The sequence below is a fragment of the Primulina huaijiensis genome, chromosome 15, assembly GCF_012295235.1.
Source record: "Primulina huaijiensis isolate GDHJ02 chromosome 15, ASM1229523v2, whole genome shotgun sequence".
NCBI lineage: Eukaryota > Viridiplantae > Streptophyta > Magnoliopsida > Lamiales > Gesneriaceae > Primulina > Primulina huaijiensis.
In genome coordinates, this window is record NC_133320.1 from 7,134,440 (window position 1) to 7,154,105 (window position 19,666).

The 19,666-nt window shown below is 36.0% G+C and overlaps 1 protein-coding gene across 6 annotated transcripts; it reads left to right on the forward strand.

Moving 5' to 3' along the window:
- The first annotated feature begins 5,527 nt into the window (after positions 1–5,527).
- On the forward strand, positions 5,528–12,181 carry LOC140958454 (uncharacterized). 6 transcript variants are annotated; one of them, XM_073415894.1, is made up of 13 exons: positions 5,528–5,667; positions 5,799–5,888; positions 6,429–6,551; positions 6,765–6,932; positions 7,011–7,094; positions 7,249–7,397; positions 7,822–7,848; positions 8,847–8,891; positions 9,121–9,933; positions 10,548–10,793; positions 10,881–11,027; positions 11,109–11,243; positions 11,329–12,181. In XM_073415894.1, the coding sequence occupies exons 1-13, from the start codon at positions 5,647–5,649 to the stop codon at positions 12,017–12,019; spliced, it is 2,739 nt and encodes a 912-aa protein (XP_073271995.1). In that variant the 5' UTR covers positions 5,528–5,646; the 3' UTR covers positions 12,020–12,181. The 6 variants fall into 6 exon arrangements, with proteins under 6 accessions (XP_073271995.1, XP_073271996.1, XP_073271997.1 ...); XM_073415895.1 differs by having other exon boundaries at positions 9,127–9,933; XM_073415896.1 differs by having other exon boundaries at positions 7,261–7,397.
- The last annotated feature ends 7,485 nt before the right edge of the window (positions 12,182–19,666 follow it).

Here is a 19,666-nt window from a genome sequence, read left to right on the forward strand (position 1 = left end):
AAATAGAGCAACAAAGACATTATCAAACCATGGTTAAATTGACTAGAAATTGTATTCGGTTTCACTATGCGATTTTAGGTGAAAACTGAAATTCCACGAAGATTTAATGCATTTAGATCTAATTAAATTCAATTAGAAATAATTGGACTGTTAGATTTAAATAGGTTTATTAACACGAAAAATCGTTTAATAAATAAAAATGAGGATTTTCAAGAATTAAATAATTAATTAAATTTTAACACATGTCAACACAGTAGAGATTTGTACTGTTGTGTGTCTTAGTTATTTAATTTAATTTGAATCCCTCCTTGATATTTGAATCGCTCGTTTTTAATTGCAGTTATTTTATTTAATATTTTAGATTAAAAATTCACATATCATCTTTTTATTTATTTTGTCTAGCATAATTAAGTGATAAAAATGCTAGTAATTAAATATTAGCCTCTGTGGAATCAATATTTGGACTCATAATCCATATACTCGGTCAGTCACCAACTGCCCCACTTGCGTGCTCAAATTTTGAATGCTAGCTCTCGTTTCCCGTTGAAATTTCTGAGTGTTATTTGCTAGGGCCTTAACAATTTCATCTAGAGACATACCTGAGTCCGAAGATTTTGTAGGTACTGGTTGTTTGTTGAAATTTTGTTGTGGAAATTCTTGTTGACCACCTTGATTCGTGTATCTTAAATTCAAGTGATCTGTCCATTTTGGATTGTAGGTATTAGAATATGGATCATATTGACATTGTGGTTGTCCACGATCGCCAATTGCATTAGCTTTTTGTGTTGGATCTTCTTGTATTGCTGGACATATAATCGAATGTCCAACAACCGCACGTATACTACCTGCTTTTAACCGTTGTGCTTGTCCTACCGCCAACTTTTCCAAAAGAGAATTCAATTAGTCGAACTTTTGATCAATATGACTGGCATTTACCTCATTATTATGTCGTGGAGGTTATCTTGCATAGTTCTAAGCTGATGTGCATTGGCAGCCATGTTGAAGATTAGAGCTTGTGCCTCTTAAGGTGTTTTGTTTACCAACACACAACCACTTGCAGCATCAATCATGTTCCTATCGAAAAGTGACAGACCCTCAAAGAAATATTGGACTAGGAGCTGTTCTAGAATCTGAGGTTGAGGTAAACTGGCACATAAATGCTTAAATATCTCACAATATTCATATAAAGTCTCCCATTGCAGCTGTCTAATTCCACAAATGTCATTCCTGATATTTGCTGCTCGTGAAGCTGGGAAGAACTTCTCCAAAAATTGTTGTTTTATATTGTCCCAATTCGTTATCATCTCAGAGGGCAAGTAATAGAGCCAATCCTTAGTTTTGTCGGCTAAAGAGAATGGAAAATCTCGCAATGAGATTTGCTCATCCGTAATCCCTTATGGTTTCATGGTTGTGTACACAATATGAAACTCTTTTAGATTCAAGACCACAAAAACTAGGCAATAAGTGAATTAAACCCAATTTTAACTCAAAGGTATAGTCAGGAATTGAATGTATAATGGCTGTTGAATAATATTAAGGTATGTTAACTCTCTTAGAGTTCTTTGAGATGCATCTGCCATTACTTTTTCGTCACTCTCACTTATTTAATTGTTAAGTTCAAGATCAGATTCTCTTTCAGTGTCAGTTGACTCCAATGCTACGTTTAAACTAGGAGATGACGATGATTATGGTTGTTTAACTCGTAGCCTTGATTCTTTCCTCAATATTCTGGCTTTCTTCTCGATTTCTGAATATATTCCAGTTCACATGTACGAGAAGAACGAGGCATAAAAAGAAAAGAAAATAACTAAACTCGAAGGAAACTGACCTTGCACTGCTCCCGGTAACGACGCCAAAATTTGATGTACTGTTGTTGAGCCGCCAAAATTAAATTCCTAATTCCAAATATAACGAGTGTAATGGTGAGTATGGTCGAATCCAAAGAGAATATGAGATTTAGTTCTTTCGAGAATAAAAACAAATAAAAATGGGAGATTTTTTGATAGAAACTAAATAAAACACTAAGACTAAAATTAGCAAGCTAGGAGAAATAATAAATTTAAAACGATAATTTAATCAATCAATATAAAATGGAATTAAATGAAGAGTTCAATATGAGCAAATTCTGATTCAAGGGAGTTCCAATATTCAATTATATCACTTTTGTCGGTTAACATTTGACTTATTCATGCATTTTCAAGCAATTAACCTTAGGGTTGTATGGACTAAAATCATTGTGTTTTCCTAATTTAATTGACCAAATCCGTCATCAAGTCAAAACTTGTTAATAACTAACTGAGCACGATAACATTCCATATTAATTAAAAATAGCATTTCCATTTGGTGAAAACATTTAATCCTAAAATCAAACAACCGAGATAGCTGCAATTGATAAATCGAGTTTCGTTGATTTATTTAGACTAAATATGCTATGATAGCACAACACACCTAATCTAGCGCTACTTATGTTCCAATCATTCATGACAATTACGGATCAAAGAATTCATAGCTAGCAGTAGAAAATTATATATCAAATTAACTTGTCAGAGTAATCGACTGATAACTTTCATATAATTAAAAATAAATCAACAAATGCTTGAAATGAACAAGAATATTAAATGAAGTACAATAAGTCATAGTGATAAAATCAAAGTAACATAATTATCTCTTGAATCCAAAATAAGACCTTAGCCAAGCATGAATCGGTTTATAATATCCATGAAAAAATAGATAAATAAATAAAAAAAGATGCGAACTAGTGTTCTTGATAAATTGAGGGAAAAAACCTTCAGCCCTCCTCCTTGCTTTTCACACGAATAATGGTTGAACGAAATCTTCTTGTCGAATTTATGCGCATCTCTTTTCCTTTGTATGTGTAGATTGTTTTTAACGAGGCCAAGGAAAAAAACCCATCAACAAAACAAACCCTAGTGTAAAAAAAGATAGCGAAAGAGAGTATATAATTTTTATAGAATAAAACTCTATCTTATATTTATTTTTCCCAATAACAAAATCTCTCTCCAAATATTTTTCATAAGTCAAACACTATAATTAGGAATATAAAAATCTTGTATTTTCTTTACAATTTCCGAATTTCAGATTCAGTTGTGCATGCGGAAGTGGAAACAATTAGAAATATGACAGACAAAAATACAAACTATTACAAGTCTATCACTAACCTCATGAGGTTCGAGTGTATCATATCAGTAAAATCATTTGTTATTTTGAAAGTCAAAACAATTTTCCTTGGTTGGGCATACCCTCAAACACTTTTAATAGAGACACTGGCCAGAATGTGATTCCGACAACAATATTGATCATGGTTTGTGCCTAGCATCCGCACTTCACAAAGACCTATATATAAATTAACAATACCCTATGAGAACCTTTCGGTCATAGCTAGTGCGATGTTTGTTCATTTCACTTATATGTCCCAATTGAATCTAAGACATTGGTCAGTCGAGACCGTTACGATTTCGATAACTATGTATTTTGTTTCACGTTATATGATTCATTGCACGCGTATATGAATAACTCAACTTTCACAAGCATTACTTGAAGAAATTCTAAGTTTATAGTATGACATGACTGAGGTCAGAGCTTTGATTTTATGTACATGATAATGTGATGCGATTAGATGTCACTCTTCACGAGTGTGATAAGTGGCGGAGCCAGAAATATGGCTCTGCCCAGGTTGGAATTTTAAACTCTAGAATCTTTTAATATTTCAAATTGATCTACCCAAGCTAATATCATATTATTCCAAAATTATACAAAATTTACATATACATTTTTATAAAAAAAATTGGGCCACCCGGGCTAAAGCTCGGGTAAAGGAGCATGTGGCTCCGCCCCTGGTGATATACAATCAGTTATGCCCAAACTAAAATATAATCTTTTAAAAGTAATATTTCCCTGCACACGTTGATCACTTTGGGGTGCTCATGGACTATGTTTGAGTGGGTAGAAAGACGTATTGAAGAAATCTAAAGCTAGACATATAGAAGCTGTTACCATGTGTCCGGATTTTTTATAATAATAATTGAAACTTGACCTGTGAAGTTGTCTTGACATGTAGTAAATTACTAAATTAAGAGATCGACGACATAAAATAGTATGAAATTTATATGATTAAGAGATGAAAATAATTTTTGATAAATTGAATTGGCTGTCCGCCCGAATTAGTTGTTCATTCAGATTGGTTGATCATCTGAATCTATTCATTTCGAATAATATTACTTCTCAACTACATTAATTTTAGATCAATATTTTTTAGGAATTTAAAAACTATGTTATTCATAAGAACAAACAACAAAGCATTCATGATGATAACATGTTAAAAATTTGATAGTGAATTATGATAGAGAAATAAAGAGAATGAGATAATTGAATTATTTTAATATGATATAATCAATGAGAACATTTATTTTTTGGTCGAAGTAGACTTGTCAAATTGGGTCAGGTTTGTCGGGCCGGCCCGTCCCGCTATAAAAATTGAACGGGTTGGGTTGATAAAATAGTAGTCCGTTTGGAGGCGGGCTAAATGGGCTGAGCCCGTTTGGGTTGCGGGCCAAGACGGGGCGGGCCTAAACGGGGCGGGCTGACCCGCCAAATTAGGGTAAAATTTTATATTTTAAAGTTTTAAGTTTTATATAAAAATTGGAATAAGTCTCGTGCACCTCTATCAATCTCTTATCTTATTTCTTCCTTATTTTTCTCCTGCGCCTCGCCTCCATCACTCGAATTAATCTAGTCAATCAAATAATTAATTGTTTTTAATTCATCTTTCACATAAGGATCGATGAACTTACAGTTTACATTGCCCTCTGGTATTTCTGTTTGCATTGTATAAACCCGCATTTTGTGGTTGTTTTCTTTGGAGGTTGATTAGTTATTCGTTTTGTTGAGATGTGCTTTCTTGAATCTGCACGCTTAATGTGAAAGTTTAAAGCTTTCGAATATAAGATAATACTAATAGCACATATACACACACATTCAATCAAATAATTACTGCGACTTGTAGACACTTAATGTCCAATGATGATGATATATATAATAGACATAGTGGAGGGAGCTATTATAGAAGATCAAGATTGAATGTAATTTAATGAAAATTGACTTTATAGTATTTGTTTAATTTCTTCATGTTTGATTTAAACACTTTACTTTTTATGGATTATGTTGTATGCTTTCTTAATTTCTTATTTCAATATTTTTAAGTATTTTATGAAACTATTTGACTGAAATATATTTTTTTTCTATGTTTATTGCGATATTGTTTAGCATTTTTTTCTTAAAAAAATAAACGGGTCGACCTGTCTAACCCGCGGCCCAAGGTGGGTTGGACTGGGTTGGCCATTTAGAGGCCCGCCCCACCCCGCCTAATGGCGGGTTGTGGCAGGTGGTGGGTTGGTCCATCCCGCCAACCCGTTTTGACATGTCTAGGCTGAAGGGGCCAATACGGAGTATATGAAATTTAAGGGGGAAATGTGTCTACAGATTCATAATTCAAGGGGTAAAATGTTAATTCGCTGGTTAAAAACTTTCTAAACGACAACGTTAGATGCATATATCCTCGACTGTCGAGACTACAATTTCCAGTGCTGCAGCTGCTCCATCTCACAGAGCATAACAAACCCTAGAACAATGTCGGGCGGATTTTTTCGGGTAAAAATCTCATTTTGATTTCTCTATTAGTTATATCTGTTCTATGTATTTGAGCATCCTTTCTCTGGAATCTCGATTTCGCCGTTAATTGTTTATAATGAGCATATTGGTGTTATTTTCGTGTGAATCAGGGCACGTCCACCGATCAGGACACTCGTTTCTCGAACAAGAAAGCAAAGCTTCTTAAATCTAAAAAATTCGCCTCTGAATTGGAAACCCTGGTTTGTCTGTGTGTCTTGTCATTGCTATTTTTTAAAGCATGTCTCCTTTTTTGTTATTGGCTATCTTTTAAGTGCGCGATGTTAGAAGTAATATATTTCTTTGTTGAATTGTGTATGAAATGAGGGTGTTGTAGAACACTTGACCTTTTTAGAAGCATTTTTTGCTTAACAGTTACTGGAAAGTCTAAGTTGTGAAGTGGGTATTTTCTGTATTAAGTTGGAAAAACCATTTCACTCCCATCTAATGGATTCATTGTTAAATCAGCCCAGGGAAAGGTTTGAACAAGAAGCAGTGGACAAAGGGGATACATAACACCCCTCTTATGCATTTCTAAAACAAGAATCTTTAAAGATATTTTTATGAAAGTTCTCTATGAACGCTTTATTGCTGATCTATGGACTGGAAAAACTTGAAATGGATTTCATGACATGTTGTGGCAGCTAGACATAATTTTGTTGCTTTTTTTACTTCTATTTTCCGTTATTTTGGTGCTTGGAATTGTTTTTGTAACTATCGTTTTGCTGGAAATGTATTTTAAGGTGGACATGACAAAAGTGAAGATGGATGTTATGAGGCCATGGATAGCAAAGCGTGTCACTGAGCTAATTGGGTTTGAGGATGAAGTACTTATCAACTTTATCTATGGACTTCTAGAGGGAAAGGTAATTTGTAATGTAATTATCATTCTTTTTTGAGAGAGAGGAAATGTGTATGCTTTTCCCACGTCTCATTGTCATATCATGATAATTTACTGGCTATGCAAAGAGGCATAACCGAATCTCTCTTGAATATGGCCGTGTTCAAAGTCAGATGAGTCATCCTGTAATATTTTTTTTTGAATCCTGGAGAATTTTTTGTGCTTGTGTTGGTTGCAGGAAGTTAATGGAAAAGAAATTCAAATTTCACTTACTGGATTTATGGAGAGAAACACTGGAAAGTTCATGAAAGAATTATGGTTGTTGCTTCTAAGTGCGCAGCAAAATTTGAGTGGCATTCCACAGCAGTTTCTTGATGCGAAGGAGGAGGAAACTAAGAAGAAGAAGGTTGGTCTCAGGATTTCTTGATTTGAAAGTTCTTCTATTTTGATGTGTCTTATCTGCTCTATTACTGTCTGATTACAGGCTGATACAGATCGTATTGCTCATGAAATTCTAAGGAAGAAAGAGAAGGAGAAGCAAGAATTGGAACGCGAGACTGCGAAGATGGTATTTATAATTTTTCCATGCTACAGTTTATTGAATAAAACAGGAATTCTTTTCCTAATTAGTTTTCCGTTTTCACACCATTCAGATTGCTTCTGCTTCTGCTTCTGCTTCTGCAATTATTTCGGTTCATATCTGTTACCTCAAACTGCTGTAGGATGGTGATGGTGATGGTGATGGTGATACATTGAGAGATAAGGCTGCTGAGTTGGAACTCAATTCAAAACCTGATTCCATGGTGCCTAGCTTTCAGCCAGCAGATGAGAACAAGCAGAGGGAAAGAAAAAGCATGAGAGGGCGCACTAGGTACCAATGGTAGTATATTTGGTAGTTGCTAACTATTGCTAGGAGAACGCATATTATAAGAATCTAGTTTGTTTATTTAGGCTTGGTTTACATGATGGAGAAACAAATGTCAAAGCAACAATAATAACTGAATGAAGACTGAAGTAAAGATCAAAGAAATGGATTTACCTAACTTACCTGTTCAAATAAATAATTATCTTATCAAATTGCTCGGGTTCAGACAGAATCTTGTTAATTCTGCTTGCAAAAGATGAATGAACTCTAAAGCATGCTGGTTAGATTTTTTTGGCAAGCCTTGGTAGGCGAAAATAATAAAATTCACTGTTCTTTCCTCAGTGTTTCTTTCCCTGCTTGCCATTCAAAGATTATTCTCGGGTTTAATTAAGAAATTTCACTGAATTTAGTTGAATCAATATGGTGACAGCCCGACAAGGAATTGTTTCCTCAACAGGTGAGAAATTATTAGATTCTTACACTCCAATGATAAGTTGACCTAGAATTGCCCAACTTTCATTTTACATCATTATTAATCTATCAATACAGTCTCTATCCACATAATGAATATCCTTGGAATGTGCTGAAACTTTAAGCCAAATTTTGCATCAAGAACATCTCGCCTTTTCCACCTTACAGAACTAATGAGAAAATTGTATGGGGAGTTCAACTTACGTCTAATCTGGACAATAATTTTGAGCTGCAACTTATGGTAAGTCACTGTGTATTAAAGATCTTTGAATTATTTCGAAGTGGACAGAAGTATAGGGATGACTATCCTGAAAAATTGATTATTCAAGCAACTCTTTTCCTAGAGAATATGGCGAGATGAATTTGTCAGTTAGGTTTGATCCTGAAGAATATTGCAGAAATCCAACAGTAAAAGGATCGAGAACTAATGATTCAGACAACGAACTTCTAAAATTCTTTTTTTAGGTTGAAATTGTTTTACGTGATTACAAGCTGAAGCTTAAGATATTTTTGAAAACATTTAATCCGTGTTTGTGAAAAACTTACGAGTTACAACACATATATATAGCTCTTCATGAGTATAAGATACCAAAAATAAAATGAAATGTTTTACTTGTTAGTCGTTGCTTATTAGTAAAAGTACATGCACCAGTTTTTGTGTGTGTGTTTTATGTCAAGTGCTGATTTAATTTGTTCTTTCTTTATATTGTCTTTCATTGGAAGAATCATGCAAATTAAGTCTCACGCTGGCTGTCCTTTATAGTTTATAATGAAGTTTTGGAATACCATTATCATGAATGTTGTCAGGGGAAAATATGTCCAACCTGTTTCTTAATTTGTGTTTTATTTTTGATAACTGTCTCTATCAGATATACCTACTCCTAACTTGTTTTGGTTTTGGCTTATGCTTTAGTGTTTGAGAGGTACAATTATTAAATGGCTATCCACATGTGTGTAAGACTAATATTAATTCTCTCTGCACAGGGATTCAAAATCTCCAGATTTGGGTTATCATTCCTCCTCTCCAAGGTATGCATTTTGATCATGACAATCAACCTTGTATTATGTGTCGATATTGCATTTCTCTTCTTCCCAAAGAAAATTTAGTCAGAAAACTTGTGTTTTCTTGAAGTAGACAAAGGAGTTCAACGCCACTTAGCAAGTACTTTTTGAATTCTAGAAGTCATTGAGAGTAGGTTTTCATTAGTCGTATATTTGTAGCATTTTCTAAGAGGTGATATCTAATCTGGTTCCAAAGTGACAGGTGGAGTTCAAGAAGTGTTTCTAGATCACCTCTACGGAGAAGTCGGTCCATGTCATCTGAAAGACGGTATCCCACTTCTCCAAGACAGTCCCCGAATCCTCGCAAGAGGCATGTTGTTCAGCCCTCTCCTTCTCCACCAAGGCGTAGATCGTCCTATTCTAAACGAAGATCAATTTCTCCTCCACGACGTAGATCTCCCTCCCCTAGTAGATATAGAGCGCGTTTACCCAGGCGAAACAGATCACGGTCTCCATTGAGCCATAGATCACGATCTCCCTTTAATCGAAGATCACGATCCCCAAGGCGTCGGTCGAGGACACCAATACGGACCTCAACAGCACATCATAAATTCCCCTCTCCTTTTCGGCGTAGATCACCCTCTCCTTTACGGCGTAGATCTCCATCTCCTGTTCGACGCAAATCACCATCTCCTGCACGACGGAGGTCACCGTCTCCTTTGAGTGACAAATCACCATCACATGGGCAGCGTAGGTCCCCATCTACCTTGCAACGCAGGCCACGATCTCCATTTCAGCGGAAGCCTCCATATGTTGGTCGGGAGTCACGATCTCCTGTAAGAAGGCGATACCAACGATCTCCTTCAACTCCGCGGCAGCAATCTATATCACCAGCTCGGCGTATGTCCTCGATGATCGGTCGAAAAAAATCTTCATCCCCAGTCCTTCGAAGATCTCCTCGAGAATCTAGCTCTCCCTCTTCCGTTCAACACAATTCCATTTCTCCTGTCTGGAGAGAATCTTCAAAAAGCATGAGATCACCTCAACAATCTCATGGAGAAAGGGTCAGGTACTGAAGCATGTTAATCTGGGAGTACTGGATTTTTATGAATTTTATTTCGTAAGAGCCTTTTTGAAATTGAGTTCTTATCATGAAATTTTAAAGAACCCAAATTGATATCTGCTACAACTTTACTTGATTAGTGGCATCCCATTTTTTATGCACTGTCCAGAAAGGCAACAATGAACTGGTTTATGAAGGATGTGATGGATGTATCGAAAGATAAGAAATGGGGGAACATCACCCGAGTAAGAAACAAAATAAAAATGCTGCTATTTCATTTTCTGTAGACTGAATTACTTCAAGAAAAATCCTATTCTGTGTTCTTTTTGTATAGAAGATAGCTGCATTTACCAGTTTACCTTTATCACAAGCTTGAAAATTCATGCGTTACCTTTTGTTCAACGATAAATATGATTAATCAACTTAAAAGTTGTAAACTTTTCACTTCTTGTTCACTTGAAGGGTGATTATATACATTTATATTGAACTAGATTTACTTCAAATAAATGTTAGGTTTTATAAACATCCTGAGTGGGTGAGTTACCATAAAGTTTGTCGTTACTGCAATTATCTCCTATCACCAGCTAGATTTAATTATTTTTTGCCTGTAAACCATACAGAAGCTTAGAGAAAAATTCTCCTGCTCATTTTACTTCTCCAAGTGAAAGAGCTGAGCTCTCTGCCAAGAATCATAGAGGATCAAAACCTGTTGACGTCAGACCCATTATTTCTTTGAGATCACCCCAGAGGGATATGCTGGATCAAAACGACCTCCATGGGAAAGAGCCAGTACTGTCACTTTCCAAGAAAAAGACTCCTCTTGTATCAGATGCTTCTAGGGAAAGAGCTCACTTTGAAGAGCAAAGGTTGGGGCTCTATGTTTATCTACCTTTTATGTTTCCATGGTAGGGAAATATTTCTCCGTGCATGGTTTATGGATTTTATTCTCGTAGGTCGTCTATTCCTCGTGACAGTCTTCATCAGCGGATGGAAAGAGTCATTCGTCCTGAGAGCCCAATCCCTATGGTGAAGGCTGCTGGGCCTAAACATCAAAGTGATCATTATGGGGCAAGTGTTGAGGATAAGAACTTCTCTGCCAGGTTTTGCATTAATTCCACATTGTTTGTAAGCATTCTTTTTATGATATAGATTTCTTAATTGGGCACTTCACATTTATTTAGGGAGATTAGAGAGCAAAAATATGGACGTGGAACGATTTCTCTGACATCTGATCAACGTAAAGATTTAATTGACTCTACCAAAGTTCATGTTCTTGATGATGTCTCAAAGTCAACAAAGAGCCAATTGACAAGCAGGTAACTGTTGCTATGTATATTTATCTTGTCATTTGCTGTTATACAACGGAACTCATTTTCTGAATGTTTTTGTGTGCTTGAACAGTGAAGGAATGCCTGACAGGATGAATCGCAGAGAACGCTATGAGAAACAAGAGTCATCAGAAATTCGTAAAACAACTTCCGTGAGTGAGAAAAAAAGCGAGTCATATGTTGATGAGGGTGACAGAGCTGGCGACGTGAATAGTGGTCCGTTAAGTGATAGCAAGAGAGGTTATAGGTTTCAAGAATCGACAGTTTTGCCCAATTTGTCAAGGAAGTCTGAGCTGAACGATCTGAATGGTTCTACAGATTCTCCCTCCAAGGAATTTGATGAGCACAAAACTAAAGTCAAAGAAAAGAAGAAACGCAGCAAGTCAGATAGGCATGATGTGGAGTCGGATGATTGTTCCAGTGATGATTCTTATGAGGAGAGAAAGGAGGTCAAAAGGAGGAGAAAAGAGGAAAAAAAGCTGAAAAGAGAGGAGAGGCGTCGGAGAAGAGACGAGCGGCATCGTAGAAAGGAAGAAAGGCGTGCAGAGAAGTGGAAATTGAAGTCAGTGGACACCGGTGACCCATTATCTGATCTTGAGGGAGATTATTCAGAAGATGACAATGATCGTAAACGGGTGTCGCAAACAAGAACAAGAGGAAATAAGGATACTAAATCCGAGCAGAAAAACCTCGAGATAGAGTTACGTGAGAAGGCTCTTGAGTCACTTCGAGCCAAAAAAGGGATTGGCAATTCAAAGGATTGATGCTATAGTATATTTAGCTGTTGTTTTATCTTTGTTACCAATACTTCTTTTTAACTAGAAATTTGAATGAATGAATGTACTTTTGATATAAATTTGACATGATCTTTACTGGTGGCAGAAAAAGGATGAATGATGATTCCGTGAGCGGGCATTATGAGTGCACTTTTGTGCAGACTTTCCTACTAAGATTTTCTGGTGATATTCCTCTTCCTTCTTGTGGATGCCTTGTTTCCTTAGGCTCATCTTTATGGAATATCAATAAATTTGTTGCCTGTTATGTAGAACGGACACTTTTAAATTTTTTTTTTTACAGTATTGGACACATATACGTCAAAATCGGTGTCGATTTTTTTGCATTTTTGACCAATCGGATACGACATGGACACGGTTAGAATACGTCATCAACACGGTGAGGACACGTTTTGAAAAAAAAAACAATTTTGAAACTTTTATTTTTTGGCATTCTTTTAAATTATTGTTCTAAAGTTGTACATTGTATATATTTCTATAAATATATACTTCTACAATATATTAATATAAATATGTATATCTCTACAATTTTTAATACTAAATTTATATATATATATAAATAAAATTTGTATATATTTTAATAATTGTCATATCTTATTCGTATCGTGTATTATATTTTCAAATTTTTTCTGTATCGTCGTATTCGTATCGTATTCGATACAATACCTCTGTATCCATATCCATGCAATATAGGTTGCCTGTGATTCCTTTTACGGTTGTGATATTCTTTTTCTAATCTAAATAATCTCTAATTTAAGATGTATTTGTTGGTTTTTTTACAGGGGGATTGGTTTTTTTCTTTTTTATTATTCTTGTGAGAATGATAATTGATACAAATCCTTAAGCTCTTGGCAGCCATAGACTCCCTGTAACTTTGTTACTGAACTTTGCATTCTTGTTAATTGATAGATGGGAGTATTGTCAACTAGTTAACTTGGTTGAGCAGATCTTTATGCAGCTCCTTAGTCTGGACTCTGCTAACAAGCAAAGTTTCCATTATATTGTCCGCCTCTCTCTAGGATATTGATTGAGCAAAAATCTTGGAGTAATGCAATGCGCGAAAATTCTTTTTGCGTTTTGTGATTTTTTGCCTGGAATTTTTTTATTAGGTTCTGATACCTTAGGTATATTTATCATCCTGCAATTAAGCTATATAATTGTTTGTCAATGCTATCTTATAGCTACATGATGGTTTTAAACCATCACTTTTGTTCTTTCTTGTTAACTTTTTTGGTCCGAGGGTGGGATGTCCTGGAAGGGTAGGGATGGAGTACTCCAGGTCCATGTTAGTTTGCAATATGTTGAAGGCCTCAAGATCACTTTAAACCCCGAATGCTGCAGTAGGATGCTTGTGCAGTTGTGCAGCTCTTTTTTCCTTCTCATTTCTCTGTTTTTTTTTTAATGAAATGTAATTCCATTAATCAAGGTAAAAAGAGTATTTGTACAACTACATTGGGCATCCTCACGGAGAAGGCATTATATCACAAAAATCAATACATATATCTAAATAACTATATCAAGATCATCCACTCGATTAGGCATACTCCGCAGGACCACGATCTTGATTTTGTTAATTATCCTTTCCGCATTCGGTATTTCATTATCAAACACAGCGCTGTTTCTGGCGTTCCATATCATGTATATAGTAGATGCCAACGCCACACATCTCATTTTGCTAAGCATGGAGTTTCCACGATAAACGGTTCGAAATGCCTTTAAGACTAGTGCCGAAGACCCCATAAGTTTCCTCATCCCTAGCCACTGGCGGATAGCATTCCAGATAACTGTAACAACTTTGCAATTTAAGAAAAAATGTGAGATAGACACATAAGCACCCTTACAAAGCACACAACTTTTGTCTTGTACAAAAGGTAAACTATCGCGTGTCAATAACAGCTTCCCATGGGCAAACAACCAAAGCACAAATCTGTGTTTCGGAAGAATGCAAGTTTTAGTGAACATGGGTTTCCAAGGCCATCGCCCCACTTTCTGAACAAAACAATCATAAGCACAAGTGGTCCCTTGTTTACCTCCAAACAAACTATCCAAACAATGAATTGCCCCATCCACAGATCCTTGCATTTGGATGATCATATCACGAATTTGGATTATCTGTTTAATCAATGGTGATTCCTCTTTATGCCATCTCCAACTCCACACGCTACCAAATTTGCTATAAGTGTGACTAACTCATTTAATCCAAAGACTGTCATTCTTCGAATAAATCTTCCACAGTGTTTAACATAGCATTGTTCAAGGCTTTCAGATTTTTCAATCCAAGTCCTCCATCCTCAATTGGTCGACAAATCAGTTTCCAAGCAATGGGCAGATGTTTTGTTGGCCACACAAACTTCCTACAAAGAGCATAAATAAGATCGATGATATTACCTGGCTATGGAAGAATTGACAACCAGAACCAATCAACCCCTTGAACTACCGATCTGATCAACTCAATCTTCCCAGCATGTGATAATGAGTGATGTGGCCATGAGTTGATCTTATTTGCAATCGCATCAATTAGGCTGCTGTAATCCGAAAACTGAAGGCGTCGGGAAGCAAGCGGAATACCAAGATAACGAATTGGTAATTGACCATGGAGGAATCCAGTTACTCGAAGAATTTCATGTCTAGTAATATCATCAATAGTAGTCGTGTATATGTTGGACTTCAATCCATTCACTCTCAATCCCGCCATCTCCCCAAATTTATCAAGACAATCCATTATCAATAACACACTGGCCATATTCCCTCAAGATAGCATTAGTAGGTCATCGGCATAGGCAAGATGTGTTATATGCAAGTTACGACACTTTGGGTGAAAACCAAATGCAGGGGAACGAGGCATTCGCTTCAAAGACCTAGACAGTACCTCAAGACAGAGTAAATAAGAATGGAGAAAGTGGATCACCCTGTCGAAGTCCCCTCCCACCTTGAAAATGTCCATGGTAATGACCATTAAGTACAATCGAGTACGATGTGGTAGTAACGCATTCCATTATCAAATCAATGAATCTGCAAGGAAAAGTTAGATAAGTCAATACCTTCCTCAAGAACTCCCAATCTACCGTGTCATACGCTTTCAGAATATCAATTTTCATGATGCCCTGCGGTGATCCACGTTTGCGTGCATATTTCCGGAGTAGTTCATGTGCCAAGTGAATATTGTCTACTATTGATCTTCCCTTTATAAAAGCTGCTTGCGCTCCATCAACAAGCCTACCCATAACTTTCTTCAATCGCTCGACCAACAGTTTAGATATAATTTTGTAGAATACGGTGCAACAAGAAATTGGTATGTACTCATTAACCATGCGTGCATCAACAGATTTAGGAATCAGTGCAATGATGGAGTGATTCCATTGTTTGAATAGTCTTCCACTATGGAAGAATTCCTGGACTGCTATAAAAATATCGTTAGCAATAATATTCCATGCAGATTTAAAGAAATAAGATCCAAAACCATCAGAACCCGGAGCTTTTACATTGTCAATGTCGAATAGAGCACACCAAACTTCATCCATTGTGATTTTATCTGTCAGCTCCTGCCACTCACTTTCTAGTAGACATGGCCCATCTGTGATAATCTCCTTTTGCACATGAATCCTACCCATTTTCCCACCCAAAAGAGTCTTGTAAAACTCTACAAATTCATAACTGATTTCGATTGGATCTGAGACAACAGCCCCATCTCTCTTTTGAATGACAGTAATCGCATTTCGTTTGTTATTCTGCTTGATAAGATCATGGAAAAATTTTGTGCAACGATCACCCTGTTTGATGTATCGACATTTCACCTTTTGGGCTATGAACAATCTCTCGGCTTCTAGCAGTAGCTCAGTAGTTCTCTTCACCTCCTTATGTTCATTGGGCATACATCCCGATTGTAGCATCTCAACTTGCATTATCTCTATTTTTTTTTGCAGCATTAGCACGAGTGGAAATGTGGCTAAAGTGCTTACTATTTAGGCCTTGGAGTGGATTTGTAAGACCTTGGCACATCTGTTTCAATTTGTACTGCTTTGTACCATGCCCATCGAAGTGACATTTGCTTTCAATCACTTGTAAATATTCAACAGCAGTAGCCCACATGTTAAAGAATTTAAAAGGTTTTGATTTCTTAAAACATGGCTTGAGCAAGAAGACAATGGCAAGCGCATGATCCGAGTTACAACCTGGTACTACAAACTCCGCAAAAGCATCAGCATTAACATTCATCCAACAAGGATTAACAAGAATCCGATCAAGTTTACTACATACTGATTGGCTCATCCATGTGAAGAAGCTGCCAACAAATCGAAGATCCAGCAAATCTAAGTGTGCAACACAATCAACAAAGTCTTTTATCTCATAGTTTTTTACTGGTAAACCCCCTTTCTTCTCATTATGTGAAAGCAACGTGTTGAAGTCACCTAGTAAAATCCACGGTGTTGTGCAATCATCTCCGAATTTAAACAATTCATCCCACAAAACTCATCTTTGGACAATAGTATGTAAACGATAAACAAACGAAGCACAAAACATGGTAATGGATTTCAAACAATTTATCTAATTATGATATTTAATTTATCTGTATGCTCATGCAAAGTGCATAGATAAAGTTCTTGAATATGTAAAATGTATCATGAGGTCTGCCTTTTAACGTAAGATAATGAAACTCATTAAGAATTATATTCTAGATAGGTTCCTAGTCGAATCAGCTCCCAATTAAATATTAAGGTCGCTTGAGCTTGACACTAGCATCTTTGATGTAAATGTCATGTTTCATTGGTAAGAGCATGAAGATGTCGATTCATACAGATGTGTTATCATATGATGATCCACTAAACAACCATCCCTCGAACTGACCAAGTGGTTATCAATTATCGAGAGGCATATTCCGCGGCTAATTAGTCTTTTGACCTGAGACAACGTGGATGCTCTACGTACTAACATGCACTTTGATCCGTTTACCGACTCCATTGAGGGTCATTAGGTGACGAAGTTGAGTGTAGTTTTGAAATACGTAGGAGCCTATACATTGCAGTCGAGGATTCACCGTTTGTCTACATGTGAAGATATCATATGTGATATGATGAGTTAATAGTACAAGGAGTCTCTGTGTAACGTCCGAAAAACTAACCTACGTAAACCACATGCATGCAAAATTATTTTAAATTGCTTAATCGTTTTATTTAAATGTTTTTAAATGCTTGCATGATATTTATTATATGATCAAATGTATGATTGCATGATTAAATGATTATGTGACATGTTTTCATTAAATTAAGGATTTTACCCGAATATTCGATAATAGGCATGGAAAAGGAGACCGGTGACGACCAAGACAAGAATAATTATTTTTCATTAAATGATGGCAAGGCTTCCTAATATAATTTAAAATGATTTAATTTTTTTAAAAATATTGGAGTTCGAATTATTTTACGAGTCGAGCTCGATTTTTCCGGGAAGACGGTTTTGGACAAACAAGGAGTTTTAAAAAATCAAAATATTATTTTATGGAAACTAATTTTATAAACTTTTATTATTTTATTAACTAAGTGTTATTGGGCCCAATTTAATTATTTAAGTAGGCCCAATTACCCTTAAGCATACAAAGCCCAAAACCAAAGTCCGTTTAACTTGTTAATTAAATCTATAAATAATAAATTAGGTCTTCTAATGAAATGTCTTGCCCTTTTTATTGCTTTAAAAGTACTAAAAATTTTTTTTCCCCTAAATTTCGACCACTCACTTAAACTCCATGAAAATATTTTAATAAAATATTTTACCCTTTTAAAATAAAACACCAACCATCTAGCATTTTTAGAAATCCATGAAATAGTCATAAAAATGAAATCGTCAATTTGTTTTACCAAACCTAAAAAGCAATAATTTGAAAAGAATAGCGCATACTAAACCTCTCAAAAATCTTTCAAAAAGCATAAATAATTAGTCTTAAAATTTTTAATCATAAATCATGATTCATAAGTCATAAGTGCGGAAATAAGTAGAAGCGCTGATCCTCGGGTTGTGTGCGCCTTCAGTCCAGTCAAATCATCCGTCAAGACCTCCCTCAACCTCACCTGCATCCATCACACCTAGTGAGTCCAAAGACTCAACAAACCATAATCTTTATAACAAATAATATATATAAAACCACATACAACAGTGAAAATACTTTTACGTAAAATAACTTTTCATGACATGCAAACATAAACTTTAACTTTTTCCTTTTCCTCAACATGACATGACATAAAACCTTTAACATGATCATAAACATTTTCATTTTCCTTTTCCTTTTCCTTTGTTGAATTCAGATCGTTAATTGTGACTTTCTTGACATGACATGACATGATCGATGGATCCATCTACATAAAACCACAGTACTGGGCGGCGGGGGACACCAGCAACACTCTCACCGGTCAATTGGGCCCTGACCTATCATGATCGAATAGAAATACGATCGTCGGGGTTCCCTCGGGTGCCTTTTCCCATAAATGGGTTCCCTCTGGGGCCTTTTCCCCTCACGATATTCCCATTCTTACCGTTACCACATAACCGTTACCACATATTCGTAATGATGAAAATACGATCGTCGGGCTCCCACTGGAACCATAACCCTCACGACATCTCCAACATTATCGAATTAGTCACAATTACTTCACTTCCTTCAACATTTATATTCTCATCACTTTATAAAAAAATCACGCATAACATAACATTTTTGTTTTTGAAACCAAGCATGCAACATGTCTTTTAAATGTCTTCCTTAAATCATAAAAATCTCATAGACATTTAAAAATCATAATTTAATCATGAAAATTTCATAAATAATCATAATATCATAAAAATAGCATTTAGGACACTGCCATAACGTTTACTAATTTCTAGGTGTAAAAAGACCGTTTTACCCATGGACTTGACATTTTACGAGTTTGACTTTTTTCTTGATTTCTTGACTGTAACATGTCCCAAATAATTATTTAAGCTTACATGAATTTTCTCATATTTTTATTTAGCTTAAATCGAGGACTTTTAAATCAATCTTTAAATGTGACGTATTAATGCGTTTTAATCCCGAATTAAACCAAACCTTAATATTAAATTTCCAAATTAAAAACTTAGACTTCTAATAATTATTTAAGCTAAAAACTAATTTTCCATAATTTTATGAAGCCTAAAACTATGCGTTTTAATTAACTCGTTAATTAGCGTTTCGTGCGGCGATTAAATCCCGAATAAATCCAAAACTCGTTATTTTGATCCCAAATTTTAAACATAGCATTTTTTAGATTTATTCTACCCTTCCGAGTCATGAGCCACACCCGTGGACCCATGGGTTCATTTTTAGTTCTTAAAATCTCGTTTTTGACCCTTCGAGGAACATGCCGAGCCATCTCCCAAAATACTCGAGCCACGCCCAAGCCACCTTGAGCCAAACCTGAGCCAACCCACCCAGGGACCCTACTGACCGAGCCCAGCCCGAAACACCAGCCCTGGCCCGCTTAGAAACCTCCTGGAACCGAACCCAAAAATCTGTATGTGTTGTGCATGTGTATCATAGGGACCTTAGGACTCCTATCTAGACTAGGACCCCTTCCAGCCCTTAACCACTTGACCCATCATGACCCTAACCTT